Raw genomic sequence first — 14,209 nt, forward strand, 5'->3', positions numbered from 1 at the left:
TCTGTTCTTCTTGAATACGTTGTATAGGTGGTTCTCCTCTGTTTTCCGAAGTTCGTCTGTGCTGCAGTGTGAAGTGGCTCATTGGAATAGTGTTCTGATACAGCTTTGTTTGTGTGTGTTGGGATGGTTGCTGGTGTAGTTAAGTACTTGGTCAGTGTTTGTCGGTTTTCTGTATACGCAGGTTTGTAGTTCCCCGTTGTCGTTTCTTTCGACTGTGACGTCCAGGAATGTGAGTTAGAACATAGAACATAGAACATAGAAGAATACAGCGCAGTACAGGCCCTTGGGCCCTCGATGTTGCGCCGATCCAAGCCCACCTAAACTACACTAACCCACTATCCTCCATATACCTATCCAATGCCCTCTTAAATGCCCATAAAGAGGGAGAGTCCACCACTGTTACTGGCAGGGCATTCCATGAACTAACGACTCGCTGAGTGAAGAACCTACCCCTAACATCAGTCCTATATCTACCCCCCCTTAATTTAAAGCTATGCCCATTTGTAATACCCGACTCCATACGCGGGAAAAGGTTCATACTGTCTACCCTATCTAACCCCCTAATCATCTTGTACACCTCAATCAAGTCACCCCTAAACCTTCTTTTCTCTAGTGAAAACAGCCCCAAGTGCCTCAGTCTTTCCTCATACGATTTTCCTTCCATACCAGGCAACATCCTGGTAAACCTCCTCTGCACCCGTTCCAATGCCTCCACATCCTTCCTATAGTATGGCGACCAAAACTGCACACAATATTCCAGATGCGGCCGTACCAGAGTCTTATACAACTGCATCATGACCTCAGGACTCCGGAACTCAATTCCTCTACCAATAAAAGCCAGTACGCCATATGCCTTCCTCACCGCACTATTTACCTGGGTGGCAACTTTCAGAGATCTGTGTACATGGACACCAAGATCCCTCTGTTCATCCACACTACCAAGTATCCGACCATTAGCCCAGTACCCCATCTTTTTGTTATTCTTCCCAAAGTGAATCACCTCGCACTTAGCTACATTGAATTCCATCTGCCACCTTTCTGCCCAGCTCTGCAGCTTCTCTATATCCTGCTGTAACCTGCCACATGCTTCCTCACTGTCAACAACTCCTCCGACTTTCGTATCATCCGCAAACTTGCTCACCCAACCTTCTAACCCCTCTTCCAGGTCATTTATAAAAATGACAAACAGCAATGGTCCCAAAACAGATCCTTGCGGAACACCGCTAGTGACGGCACTCCATGAAGAAACTTTGCCATCAACTACTACCCTCTGTCTTCTTCCATCCAGCCAATTCCTAATCCAAACCTCCAATTCACCCTCAATGCCATATCTCCGTATTTTCTGCAGTAGCCTACCATGGGGAACCTTATCAAACGCCTTACTAAAATCCATATATACCACATCTACCGCTTTCCCCTCATCAACCTCCTTCGTCACCTTTTCAAAGAATTCAATAAGGTTTGTGAGGCACGACTTGCCCTTCACAAAACCATGCTGACTATCCTTGATCACATTATTCCTATCCAGATGTGCATAAATCCTATCCCTTACAATTCTCTCTCAGACTTTGCCCACAACAGAAGTGAGACTCACCGGCCTATAGTTACTAGGGTTATCCCTACTCCCCTTCTTGAACAAGGGAACCACATTTGCTATCCTCCAGTCTTCTGGGACTACTCCTGTAGACAAAGAGGACATAAAAATCAAGGCCAATGGCTCTGCAATCTCCTCCCTTGCTTCCCAGAGAATCCTAGGATAAATGCCATCAGGCCCAGGGGACTTATCAATTTTCACCTTTTCCAGGATTTCCAACACCTCTTCTCTACATACCTCAAAGCCATCCATTCTACTTATTTGTGACTCAGTATTCTCATCTACAACAATGCCCTGTTCCTGAGTAAATACTGAAGAAAAGTATTCATTCAGTGTCTCCCCAATCTCTTCCGCCTCCACACGCAACTTCCCACTACTATCCTTGACTGGACCTATTCCTACCCTAGTCATTCTTTTATTCCTAACATACCTATAGAAAGCCTTAGGGTTTTCCCTAATCCTATCGACTAAGGACCTTTCATGTCCCCTCCTTGCTGCTTTTAGCTCTCTCTTCAGGTCCTTCCTGGCTACCCTATAACTCTCAATCGCCCCAATTGAACCTTCACGTCTCATCTTGAGATAGGCCGCCCTCTTCCATTTAACAAGGGATTCCAATTCCTTATTAAACCACGGCTCCCTCGCACGACCCTTTCCTTCCTGCCTGACAGGTACATAATTATCAAGGACACTCAATAGTTGCCCCTTGAACAAGTTCCACATATCCTTTACACTCTTGCCTTGGAGTCTACTTTTCCAAGCCACACATCCTAAGTCATGCCTCACCGCATCATAATTTCCCTTACCCCAACGATAACTCTTGCCCTGTAGTACACACTTATCCCTCTCCATCACGAGTGTAAAAATCACCGAATTATGGTCACTATCCCCAAAGTGCTCACCTACCTTTAATTCTAACACCTGGCCTGGTTCGTTACCCAGAACCAAATCCAGTATGGCCTCACCTCTTGTTGGCCTGTCTACATATTGTGTCAGGAAACTCTCCTGCACACATTGAACAAACACTGACCCATCTAACGAACTTGAGCTATAGCTTTCCCAATCAATATCAGGAAAGTTAAAGTCCCCCATAACAACCACCCTATTACTGTCACTCATCTCCTGAATCACCTTCCCAATCCTTTCTTCAATGATTCTAGGACTATTAGGAGGCCTGTAAAAGACTCCTAACAGGGTGACCTCACCTTTCCTATTCCTAACCTCAGCCCAAACTACCTCAGATGGCAAGTCCTCATCCATCGTCCTTTCCACCGCTGTAATACTATCTTTGACAAGCAATGCCACACCTCCCCCTCTTTTACCCCCACCTCTGACCCTACTAAAACATTTAAATCCCGGAACCTGCAACAGCCAATCCTGTCCCTGTTCTAGCCATGTCTCCGTAATAGCCACAACATCGAAGTCCCAGGTACCAACCCACGCTGCAAGTTCACCTACCTTATTTCGTATACTTCTTGCATTGAAGTATACACACTTCAAGCCACTTTCCTGTTTACAGGCACCCTCCTTGGAAATTGATGCCATGTTCCTCACCTCCCTACACTCCAGGCCCTGCACCCTGAAGCTACAATCTGGGTTCCCATGCCCCTGCCGAGTTAGTTTAAACCCCCCCCAAGAGCACTAGCAAACCTCCCCCCAAGGATACTGGTTCCCCTCAGGTTCAGGTGTAGACCATCCTGTTTAAAGGGTGAAAAAACCTACCCAGCTAAGTTTACACTAACTGCTTCCGGGTCTCAGCTGCCCCGCTGCTTGCCGTCACTTCCTCTGCTGCTCCCGCTCTTTCTGTGAAGGAGAGAGAAAACAAAACACCGCTGCCCGCTACAGGTAAGTAATTTTGAAAAAAACTCTTACCTTAGCTGTAGTCTCCCGGGTTCACCTCAACTCGGCCGCTGCTCCCACTCAAATGACCGTTGGTGGTGAAACAGTGAGTTTGTTGTCAGTTTCTTCCTCCTTGGTGAACTTTATGCCTGTGAGGGTATTGTTGATGATGTTATATGTCTCTTCTATCTTGTTTTGTTTTGTGATGACAAAGGTGTCAGCTACGTAGCGGACCCAGATTTTTGGTTTAATGGTTGATAGGGCTGTTTGTTCTAGTAAGGCTCACTGGTCTATAATTACCTGGGTCATCTCTACTGCCCTTCCTGAACAAGGGCACAACATTTGCAATCCTCCAATCCTCTGGTACTAAACCTGTAGACAATGATGACTCAAGTATCAAAGCCAAAGGCTCTGCTATCTCCTCCCTAGCTTCCCAGAGAATCCTCGGATAAATCCCATCCGGCCCAGGGGACTTGTCGACTTTCACTCCTTCTAGAATTGATAACACCTGTTCGTAACTAACCTCGATCTTTTCTAGTCTAATATCTCGTACCTCATTCTTCTCCTCTACAATATTCTCCTTTTCCTGAGTGAAAACCGATGAGAAATGTTCGTTTAGCACCTCTCCGATCTCTACAGGGTCCACACTCAACTTCCCACTTTTGTCTTTGACTAGCCCTATTCCTACCCTAGTCATCCTTTTATTCCTCACATACCTATAGAAAGTTTTAGGGTTCTTCTTTATTCTATTTGCTAAAGACTGCTTGTGTCCTCTCTTTGTTCTTCTTAACTCTCTCTTTAAATCCATCCAAGTTGCTCTGTAACTCTCCATCGCTTCATCTGAACCACCTTGCCTCATCAACACATAAGCCTCCTTCTTCTGCTTAACAAGAGATGCAATTTCTGTTGTAAACCACAGTTCCCTTACCTTATCACTTCCTTCCTGCCTGACAGGGACATACCTATCAAGGACACGCAATATCTATTCCTTAAACCAACTCCACATTTCCATTGTCTGCATCCCCTGCATTTTGCTACTCCATTCTATGCATTCTAATTCTTGCCTAATCGCATTATAATTGCCCTTACCCCATCGGTAACTCTTGACCTGTGGCATGTACCTACCCCTTTCCATTGCTAAACTAAACGTAACTGAATTATGGTCACTCTCTCCAAAGTGCTCACCTACAACTAAATATGACACCTGGCCTGGTTCATTACCAAGCACCAGATCCAGTGTGGCCTCCCCTCTTGTCGGCCCTTCGACATACTGTGTCAGGAAACCCTCCTGTACACATTGGACAAATACTGATCCATCCAATGTACTAGAATTATAGCATTTCCAGTCAATGTTGGGGAGGTTAAAGTCCCCCATATTGACCACCATGTTCCTTTCACTCCTACCCAGAATAATTTTGCTAATCCTCTCTTCCACCTCCCTGGAACTTTGCAGAGCCCTATAAAAAACTCCCAGCAGTGTGACCTCTCCTCTCCTGTTTCTAACCTCAGCCCACACTACCTCAGTAGACAAGTCCTCATCAAAAATTCTCTAAGCCACGGTTATAGTCTCCTTGACTAACAATGCCACACCTTCCCCTCTTTTACCACCTTGCCTGTTCTTAATGAAAGATCTATACCCTGGAGCCTGCAACATCCATTCCTCACCTTGCTCTATCCATGTCTCCAAAATGGCCACAACATCGAAGTCCCAGGTACCTATCCATGCTGCAAGCTCACCTACCTTATTTCGGATACTCCTGGCATTGAAGTAGACACACTTCAAACCAGTTTGCTGTCTGCCAGCACATTTCTGTGACCCTGAAATCCTGTCCCTGTCCTTCCTACTCTCATCCTCCTGTGCACCACAACTACACCTCAGATTCCCATCCCCCTGCTGAGCTAGTTTAAACCCATCTGAATAGCACCAACAAATTTCCTACCAAGGATATTAGAACCCCTCTGTTTCAAGTGAAGACCGTCCTGTTTGTACAAGTCCCACCTTCCCCAGAATGAGCCCCAATTATCCATGTACCTGAAACCCTCCCTCCTGCACCATCCTTGCAGCCACATGTTCAGCTGATATCTCTCTCTGTTCCTTGCCTCACTATCACGTGGCGCGGGTAACAAACCAGAGATAACAACTCTGTTTGTTCTAGCTCTCAGCTTCCACCCTAGCTCCCTGAAATCCTGCCTTACATCCCCATCCCTGTTTCTACCTGTGTCGTTGGTACCTACATGGACAACAACTAGAGGCTGGTCACCCTCTCCCATCAGAACCCCAAAGATATGATCTGAGACATCACGGACCCTGGCACCTGGGAGGCAACACACCAACCGCGAGTCTCGTTCGTTCCCAACAAAACGTGACCAGTATTGACCACTACAGCCTCTTTCTGACCCGCTGATGGAGCACACACTTTCACTGAAACTGCTGAGAGCTATCCAGGACCTAGTGTCTTTGCTGCATCCAGTGCCTTCATCCATTTCTTGAGATCACAGGGAGTGAATCGAGTTAGTTGAAGACTAGGAATTGTGATGTTTGGGCTTTCAGGAGGAAGCCAAAATGGATTGTCCTCTTGGCCCTTCTGACTGATGCTGGGTCTTGTCTTTTATATTAACTGTCTGTCCTTTGACATCATTGTGTATGTGGTTTAATCATACATCATCATTCATAGCTGGATATGACAGTACTGCTTAGCTGTTATCTATGGGATCGATGCTGTGGCTTTAAGAGATGTGTTTTGTCCGAGTTTCTTTTAGACAGAGATTGGGGGACAGGTTCCAAGCAGTCTGAAGAAGATAACAACTTTAAAAAGTTGGAACAATAGAAGCAGCCTGAGTGGGTGTGGTGGAGCTCCAACAAAAACAGGGAGTTTAGAATTAGCTTTCAGCTTGCTGTCTGGATCTGGGAAGAAGTGGAAGCTATTTCTTTCCCCTCTCTTGGTTATAGCTGGATGTTAGGGGTTCTCTGCCTGATAGTGGAGAAGCATGTGAGACAATCTGTTTTCTAAGTTTCCCTCTACCAAGGGTGTGTTTTTGGAATGTCATTGCTTCTATTAAGTTTCCAAGTAGAGTTAAATTAATCCAATTCTTTCTTTCTTCTGTTGTATTTTAACTGTCATAGATGAATAAAGTGTGTTTTGCTTTAAATCCAGTAGTTTGACCAAACAAATTGCATCTGGAATGCGACACCTTACATATATCTTTAAGATAATAATACATTAGGGTCAAGGCTAACTTCTGAATATTTTGAGGGGGCTTGGTCTGGTCCATAACACGCTGCTGTGTCTATCACATGTTGCTCCTGCTGCCTGGTATCCAAGTAGCCCAGGAACATTATACTTCACCTAGTGGTCACCCCATTTTTAGGTATGTCCAATGCTGCTGTTAGCTAGCATCTCCATGGTAGGCAGGGGTAGTGCCTAATCAGCTTGGGGATCAACCCCATCCCTGGATGGATGGGAAGGAGGCTGGAATCTAGGAAAGGGTCGCAGGGATTCAGGTATTCCAGTTGTGGGATGGAGGTAACTTGGATGTTGATTCCGAGATGTTGGTTGCAAGGATTGCCTTGATGGTCTTTGGGGTGGGACAGATATAGTGGTCAGCTGGAGGGACTGGAAGTTGATGTGTCCAGTGCTGGCCCATGGGGACTGGTGATGGTTGGAGGGTGTCCGCTTGTGGTTGGGGTGCAATTTTGGTGGTGATCAGGAAGTCTACTGCTGGCTAAAGAATGCCACATGTTGGGTATGATTGGTGGGGGGGGTAAGTGATTGTAGTGTAACTTGCTGTCACCTTAAACGGGTTATTTTGTCCTTGAGTTTTTTTTTAAAGAGAGGACATAAAAGTAGAGGTGCCGAGGGATCTAGGAACGGCCTAGTTTAACAATGGCAGGGGAGTAGCCAGTTCTCCCAGTTCAGGTTTTTCTAGTTTGGTTAAGCTGTAGCAGACACAGGATGCTGGAGTCCAGGAAGGTTACAAGCTTCAGCAGATGATTCCTGACTGACTTTCTCTCTGAAATCTCGCTGGATGTTGCTCCTCCTGCCTATACCAATCTGAGTTTCAATTTACCTTTTAGCCAAGGGGTGTATTTATGGGATGTTACTGGCTTGGAACAATTCCTTCATTAAGTTGCTGTACGGGGTCAGTTAAGTTTCCCAATAGTTAAGTTATTCTAAGTGCAGTTTTATTTTATTTGTCTTTCAACTGTAGTGTTTGAATAAATTCTATTTTGCTTAAAGCTAAGTGGTTTGACCAGCTGCATCACACCTGGAATATTCACTTCACATCTGCCTGTAAAATAAGAAAAATTTAGCGTCTAAGCTACCTTCTAATAATAATTTGAGGGGGTACTGGCCAGGTCCATAACAGTGGGATGGGCAGGGAGAGCTAACAATAGATGAGGCTGTGGCTGGGTATAGGTTTTACTGAATAGCTTGTTGGGACATTTATGACACACATTAGCAGCTCTGTAACAGCACATTCTTCATTACTTCAACCAGTTCACCTCCAACGAACTGGCCAGTTTCCTGAAATCAGGGAAACCCAACTGTGGTTAAAATGGAATCTTCACTTTAATGTTTAAACAATCAAGCTGCCTCCCATGAATTGATTGGTCAGTGACCGTTGCACACTGAAACCAGAAATGGGTGGGTTTGAGTCGAAAAGTGTGGTACTGGAGAGGTACAGCAGGTCAGGCTGCATCCAAGACGCAGGAGCAATATTCCTGATGAAGGACATCTGCCCAAAATGTCGATTCTCCTGCTCCTTGGATGCTGCCTGACCTGCTGTGCTTTTCCAACAATACATTCTCGACTATTTATGATTCTAAACTCTAACATAATCCTAGTCCATAGATTTAGGAGTTAAACTTCAATCATATATCATAGTAAGTTAATGCGTCGAGTTTCACATGTGAAAAATAACCATTTGGACAAGTTACCTCAGGACATCAAATAATTGTTATACCTTATTGCCTGGCTCTTGTAGCACAAGATAGTTCACATTGGACATTTTGGCCAGAGCAGCCTAACTGTCCGAAAAGATAATACTCAATATAAACATGATGGACATATTTAAATGTGCTCCACTTGTCAGTTCTGAGGATAGGTGACAGCTGTAAGCAGAAATATGTCACCAAAATTCTTACGTCTAAGCATCCTCCTTACACTTTATCTGAGTATGAATGATGACATTAACATTTCACACAGTTTCATAGTATAAATAAATCAGGAGAGAAATTGCTGGAATAACTCAGCATGTGTGGTTACATTTGTTGGGAGAGAAACAGAGTTAATGTTTCAAGTCTGGAGTCAATTCTGATGAAAGGTCACTGGACTCTGTTTCTCTCTCCACAGATGCTGTCAGATCTCCTGAGTTTCTCCAGCAGTTTCTGTTTTTGTTTCAGATCTCCAGCATCTGTAGTTTTTAGTTTCATTAAAATAAATTAGGACTGTGGTGTTCTTGGCAAAGTCTAAACCTTGGGTTACGTTTGTATTCTTGACTTGTTGATGCCAACGTGATTGTTGAGTAGGTGAGGGGGAGAAGCTAAATACATTCATTTTGATTTTTATTTTCTTGTGTGTGTGTTTTAAACTAATGTAACTCTTCTGTTTTCTTTCTGCACCTAGTATTCTATCTGGACGGCCTTGTGGGTGGCCTGGAATGTATTCATTTTCTGTTTCTATTTGGAAGTTGGAGGACTCTCAAAGGTAAGAATTAGCCTTTATGTATAGGAGTATGTATAGGAGCAGCTGGACAGTTCTTTCGATTGTAATAATTTTGGAGTGAATGATAAATTCACATCTCATAATGTCAGCACGTCCCTTTAGTGAGAAGTCAGGTTCATTTGTTTGCTGCTTGCTGTTGCTTATTTTTACTGGACATCCTGCTTCGACTGCCTGAGGCCTAGTCTTGTCCTGACTCTGCTGTTAGCTGAGGATCTGCTGTTTGTTCTCAGTTACCTCAGTCTTTACTGCAAAAAAGTCTTAATCTTCCAGTTTTATTTTAACCACCTAAACAAAGAGAACAAAAGGTGCTTTAGAATGTAAAATGAGGTAACATGGTGGCACCAGTGACAGGCTACGCAGTAATTGTCTAACAGTAATTGTCCATCAGGTACTGTCTGATTGCTTAAGATACACTGTTCATGGTAACCCTTGTTTGTGTTGAGTAATTAACATTGTTACTTTTGAGTACACAAGCGTAGTGCTGATTAGTTGGAAATTGTGACATCCTAGTAAATTGCCTCTGAACCTGTTCCAAAGCTTCCACACTCTTCCTATAATGCAGTGACCAGAACTGTACACAATACTCCAAATGTGGCCACACCAGAGTTTTGTGCAACTGCATCATGACATCATGGCTCCGAAACTCAATCCCTCTGCCGATAAAAGCTAACACACTGTATACCTTCTTAACAACCCTATCAACCTGGATGGCAGCTTTGAAGATGTACATGGACATCATGATCTCTCTGCTCATTGACACTACCAAGTATCTTACCATTCACTAAGTATTCTGCATTCCTGTTGCTCCTTCTAAAGCAAATCACCTCACACTTTTCTTCATTAAATGCCATTTGCCACCGCTTAGCCCAGATATGCAGCTTACTTATGTCCCTCTATAACCTACAACATCCTTTGGCACTATCAACAACTCTACTGACCTTAGGGTCATCTGCAAATTTACTAACCCATCCTTCTACGCCCTCATCCAGATCATTTATAAAAATGACAAACAGCAGTGGCCCCAAAACTGATCCTTGTGGTACACCACGAGTAACTGAACTCCAGGATGAATATTTCCCCTCAATCACCACCCTCTGTCTTCTTTCAGCTAGCCAATTTCTGATCCAAACTGCTAAATCACCCTCAATCCCATGCCTCTGTATTTTGTGCAGTAGGCATCCATGGGGAACCTTATCAAATGCCTTACTGAAATTCATATACACCACATCAACTGTTTTACCCTCATCAACCGGTTTGGTCGCCTTCTTGAAGAACTCAATAAAGGTTTGTGAGGCACGACCTACCCTTCACAAAAGTATGTTGACTATCCGTGTTTTCCGATCGTGTTTTCCGGGTCCTGGAGGGGGAGGGGGAGCAGCCCGAAGTCGTGGTCCATATTGGCACCAACGACATAGGTAGGAGGAGTGCCGAGGATGTTAGACAGGCTTTCAGGGAGCTAGGTTGGAAGCTCAGAGTTAGAACGAACAGAGTTGTTGTCTCTGGTTTGTTACCCGTGCCACGTGATAGAGATTCGAGGAATAGGGAAAGAGAACACTTAAATGCGTGGCTACAGGGATGGTGCAGGAGGGAGGGATTCCGGTTTTTGGATAACTGGGGTTCTTTCTGGGGATGGTGGGACCTCTATAAACAGGATGGTCTACACCTGAACCTGAGGGGCACCAGTATCCTTGGGGGGAGGTTTGCTAGTGCTCTTGGGGGGGGGGGTTTAAACTAAATCATGGGAACCCAGATTGTAGCTTCAGGGTGCAGGGCCTGGAGTGTAGGGAGGTTAGGAACATGGCATCAATTTCAAAGGAGGGTGCCTGTAAACAGGAAAGTGGCTTGAAGTGTGTATACTTCAATGCAAGAAGTATACGAAATAAGGTAGGTGAACTTATTTGGGTGGCACGGTGGCACAGTGGTTAGTACTGCTGCCTCACAGCGCCTGAGACCCGGGTTCAATTCCTGCCTCAGGCGACTGACTGTGTGGAGTTTGCACGTTCTCCCCGTGTCTGCGTGGGTTTCCTCCGGGTGCTCCGGTTTCCTCCCACAGTCCAAAAGATGTGCAGGGTCAGGTGAATTGGCCATGCTAAATTGCCCGTAGTGTTAGGTAAGGGGTAAATGTAGGGGTATGGGTGGGTTTCGCTTCGGCGGGTCGGTGTGGACTTGTTGGGCCGAAGGGCCTGTTTCCACACTGTAATGTAATCTAAAAAAAAACTTGCAGCGTGGGTTGGTACCTGGGACTTCGATGTTGTGGCTATTACGGAGACATAGCTAGAACAGGGACAGGATTGGCTGTTGCAGGTTCCAAGATTTAAATGTTTTAGTAGGGTCAGAGGTGGGGGTAAAAGAGGGGGAGGTGTGGCATTGCTTGTCAAAGATAGTATTACAGTGGTGGAAAGGACGATGGATGAGGACTTGCCATCTGAGGTAGTTTGGGCTGAGGTTAGGAATAGGAAAGGTGAGGTCACCCTGTTAGGAGTCTTTTACAGGCCTCCTAATAGTCCTAGAATCATTGAAGAAAGGATAGGGAAGGTGATTCAGGAGATGAGTGACAGTAATAGGGTGGTTGTTATGGGGGACTTTAACTTTCCTGATATTGATTGGGAAAGCTATAGCTCAAGTTCGTTAGATGGGTCAGTGTTTGTTCAATGTGTGCAGGAGAGCTTCCTGACACAATATGTAGACAGGCCAACAAGAGGTGAGGCCATACTGGATTTGGTTCTGGGTAACGAACCAGGCCAGGTGTTAGAATTAGAGGTAGGTGAGCACTTTGGGGATAGTGACCATAATTCGGTGATTTTTACTCTCGTGATGGAGAGGGATAAGTGTGTACTACAGGGCAAGAGTTATAGCTGGGGTCAGGGAAATTATGATGCGGTGAGGCATGACTTAGGATGTGTGGCTTGGAAAAGTAGACTCCAAGGAATGAGTGTAAATGATATGTGGAGCTTGTTCAAGGAGCAACTATTGAGTGTCCTTGATAATTATGTACCTGTCAGGCAGGGAGGAAAGGGTCGTGCGAGGGAGCCGTGGTTTAATAAGGAATTGGAATCCCTTGTTAAATGGAAGAGGGCGGCCTATCTCAAGATGAGACGTGAAGGTTCAATTGGGGCGATTGAGAGTTATAGGGTAGCCAGGAAGGACCTGAAGAGAGAGCTAAGAGCAGCAAGGAGGGGACATGAAAGGTCCTTAGTTGGTAGGATTAGGGAAAACCCTAAGGCTTTCTATAGGTATGTTAGGAATAAAAGAATGACTAGGGTAGGAATAGGTCCAGTCAAGGATAGTAGTGGGAAGTTGCGTGTGGAGGCGGAAGAGATTGGAGAGACACTGAATGAATACTTTTCTTCAGTATTTACTCAGGAACAGGGCATTGTCGTCGATGTGAATACTGAGTCACAAATAAGTAGAATGGATGGCTTTGAGGTATGTAGAGAAGAGGTGTTGGAAATCCTGGAAAAGGTGAAAATAGATAAGTCCCCTGGGCCTGATGGCATTTATCCTAGGATTCTCTGGGAAGCAAGGGAGGAGATTGCAGAGCCATTGGCCTTGATTTTTATGTCCTCTTTGTCTACAGGAGTAGTGCCAGAAGACTGGAGGATAGGGTTCCCTTGTTCAAAAAGGGGAGTAGGGATAACCCTAGTAACTATAGGCCGGTGAGTCTCACTTCTGTTGTGGGCAAAGTCTTAGAGAGAATTGTAAGGGATAGGATTTATGCACATCTGGATAGGAATAATGTGATCAAGGATAGTCAGCATGGTTTTGTGAAGGGCAGGTCGTGCCTCACAAACCTTATTGAATTCTTTGAAAAGGTGACGAAGGAGGTTGATGAGGGGAAAGCGGTAGATGTGGTATATATGGATTTTAGTAAGGCGTTTGATAAGGTTCCCTATGGTAGGCTACTGCAGAAAATACGGAGATATGGCATTGAGGGTGAGTTGGAGGTTTGGATTAGGAATTGGCTGGATGGAAGAAGACAGAGGGTAGTAGTTGATGGCAAAGTTTCTTCATGGAGTGCCATCACTAGCGGTGTTCCGCAAGGATCTGTTTTGGGACCATTGCTGTTTGTCATTTTTATAAATGACCTGGAAGAGGGGTTAGAAGGTTGGGTGAGCAAGTTTGCGGATGATACGAAAGTCGGAGGAGTTGTTGACAGTGAGGAAGGATGTGGCAGGTTACAGCAGGATATAGAGAAGCTGCAGAGCTGGGCAGAAAGGTGGCAAATGGAATTCAATGTAGCTAAGTGTGAGGTGATTCACTTTGGAAAGAATAACAAAAAGATGGGGTACTGGGCTAATGGTTGGATACTTGGTAGTGTGGATGAGCAGAGGGATCTTGGTGTCCATGTACACAGATCTCTGAAAGTTGCCACCCAGGTAAATAGTGCGGTGAGGAAGGCATATGGCGTACTGGCTTTTATTGGTAGAGGAATTGAGTTCCGGAGTCCTGAGGTCATGATGCAGTTGTATAAGACTCTGGTGCGGCCGCATCTGGAGTATTGTGTGCAGTTTTGGTCGCCATACTATAGGAAGGATGTGGAGGCACTGGAACGGGTGCAGAGGAGGTTTACCAGGATGTTGCCTGGTATGGAAGGAAGATCGTATGAGGAAAGACTGAGACACTTGGGGCTGTTTTCATTAGAGAAAAGAAGGTTTTGGGGTGACTTGATTGAGGTGTACAAGATGATTAGGGGGTTAGATAGGGTTGACAGTGTGAACCTTTTCCCGCGTATGGAGTCGGGTATTACAAGGGGGCATAGCTTTAAATTAAGGGGGGGTAGATATAGGACTGAAGTTAGGGGTAGGTTCTTCACTCAGCGAGTCGTAAGTTCATGGAATGCCCTGCCAGTAGCAGTGGTGGACTCTCCCTCTTTATGGGCATTTAAGCGGGCATTGGATAGGCATATAGAGGATAGTGGGCTAGTGTAGGTTAGGTGGGCTTGGATTGGCGCAACATCGAGGGCCAAAGGGCCTGTACTGCGCTGTATTCTTCTATGTTCTATGTTCTATGTTCTCTATCCCTAATCAAGTTATTCCTATCGAGACGATTATAA

At 45.1% G+C, this 14,209-nt stretch overlaps 1 protein-coding gene across 2 annotated transcripts in view; it reads left to right on the top strand.

The window, feature by feature from the left end:
* LOC122549455 (sodium/potassium-transporting ATPase subunit beta-1-interacting protein 3-like) overlaps positions 1-14,209 on the top strand; it is a 480,426-nt gene that overhangs the window by 244,242 nt on the left and 221,975 nt on the right. For both annotated transcript variants that reach the window (XM_043689301.2, XM_043689300.2), the window contains exon 3: positions 9,058-9,138. In XM_043689301.2, the coding sequence (XP_043545236.2) occupies positions 9,058-9,138 (81 nt within the window). The remainder of the gene's footprint in view (positions 1-9,057; positions 9,139-14,209) is intronic.

This window comes from Chiloscyllium plagiosum, unplaced genomic scaffold (assembly GCF_037043375.1).
Source record: "Chiloscyllium plagiosum isolate Xiang-an unplaced genomic scaffold, Cpla_swu_hap1 HiC_scaffold_4, whole genome shotgun sequence".
Classification (NCBI taxonomy): Eukaryota; Metazoa; Chordata; class Chondrichthyes; order Orectolobiformes; family Hemiscylliidae; genus Chiloscyllium; species Chiloscyllium plagiosum.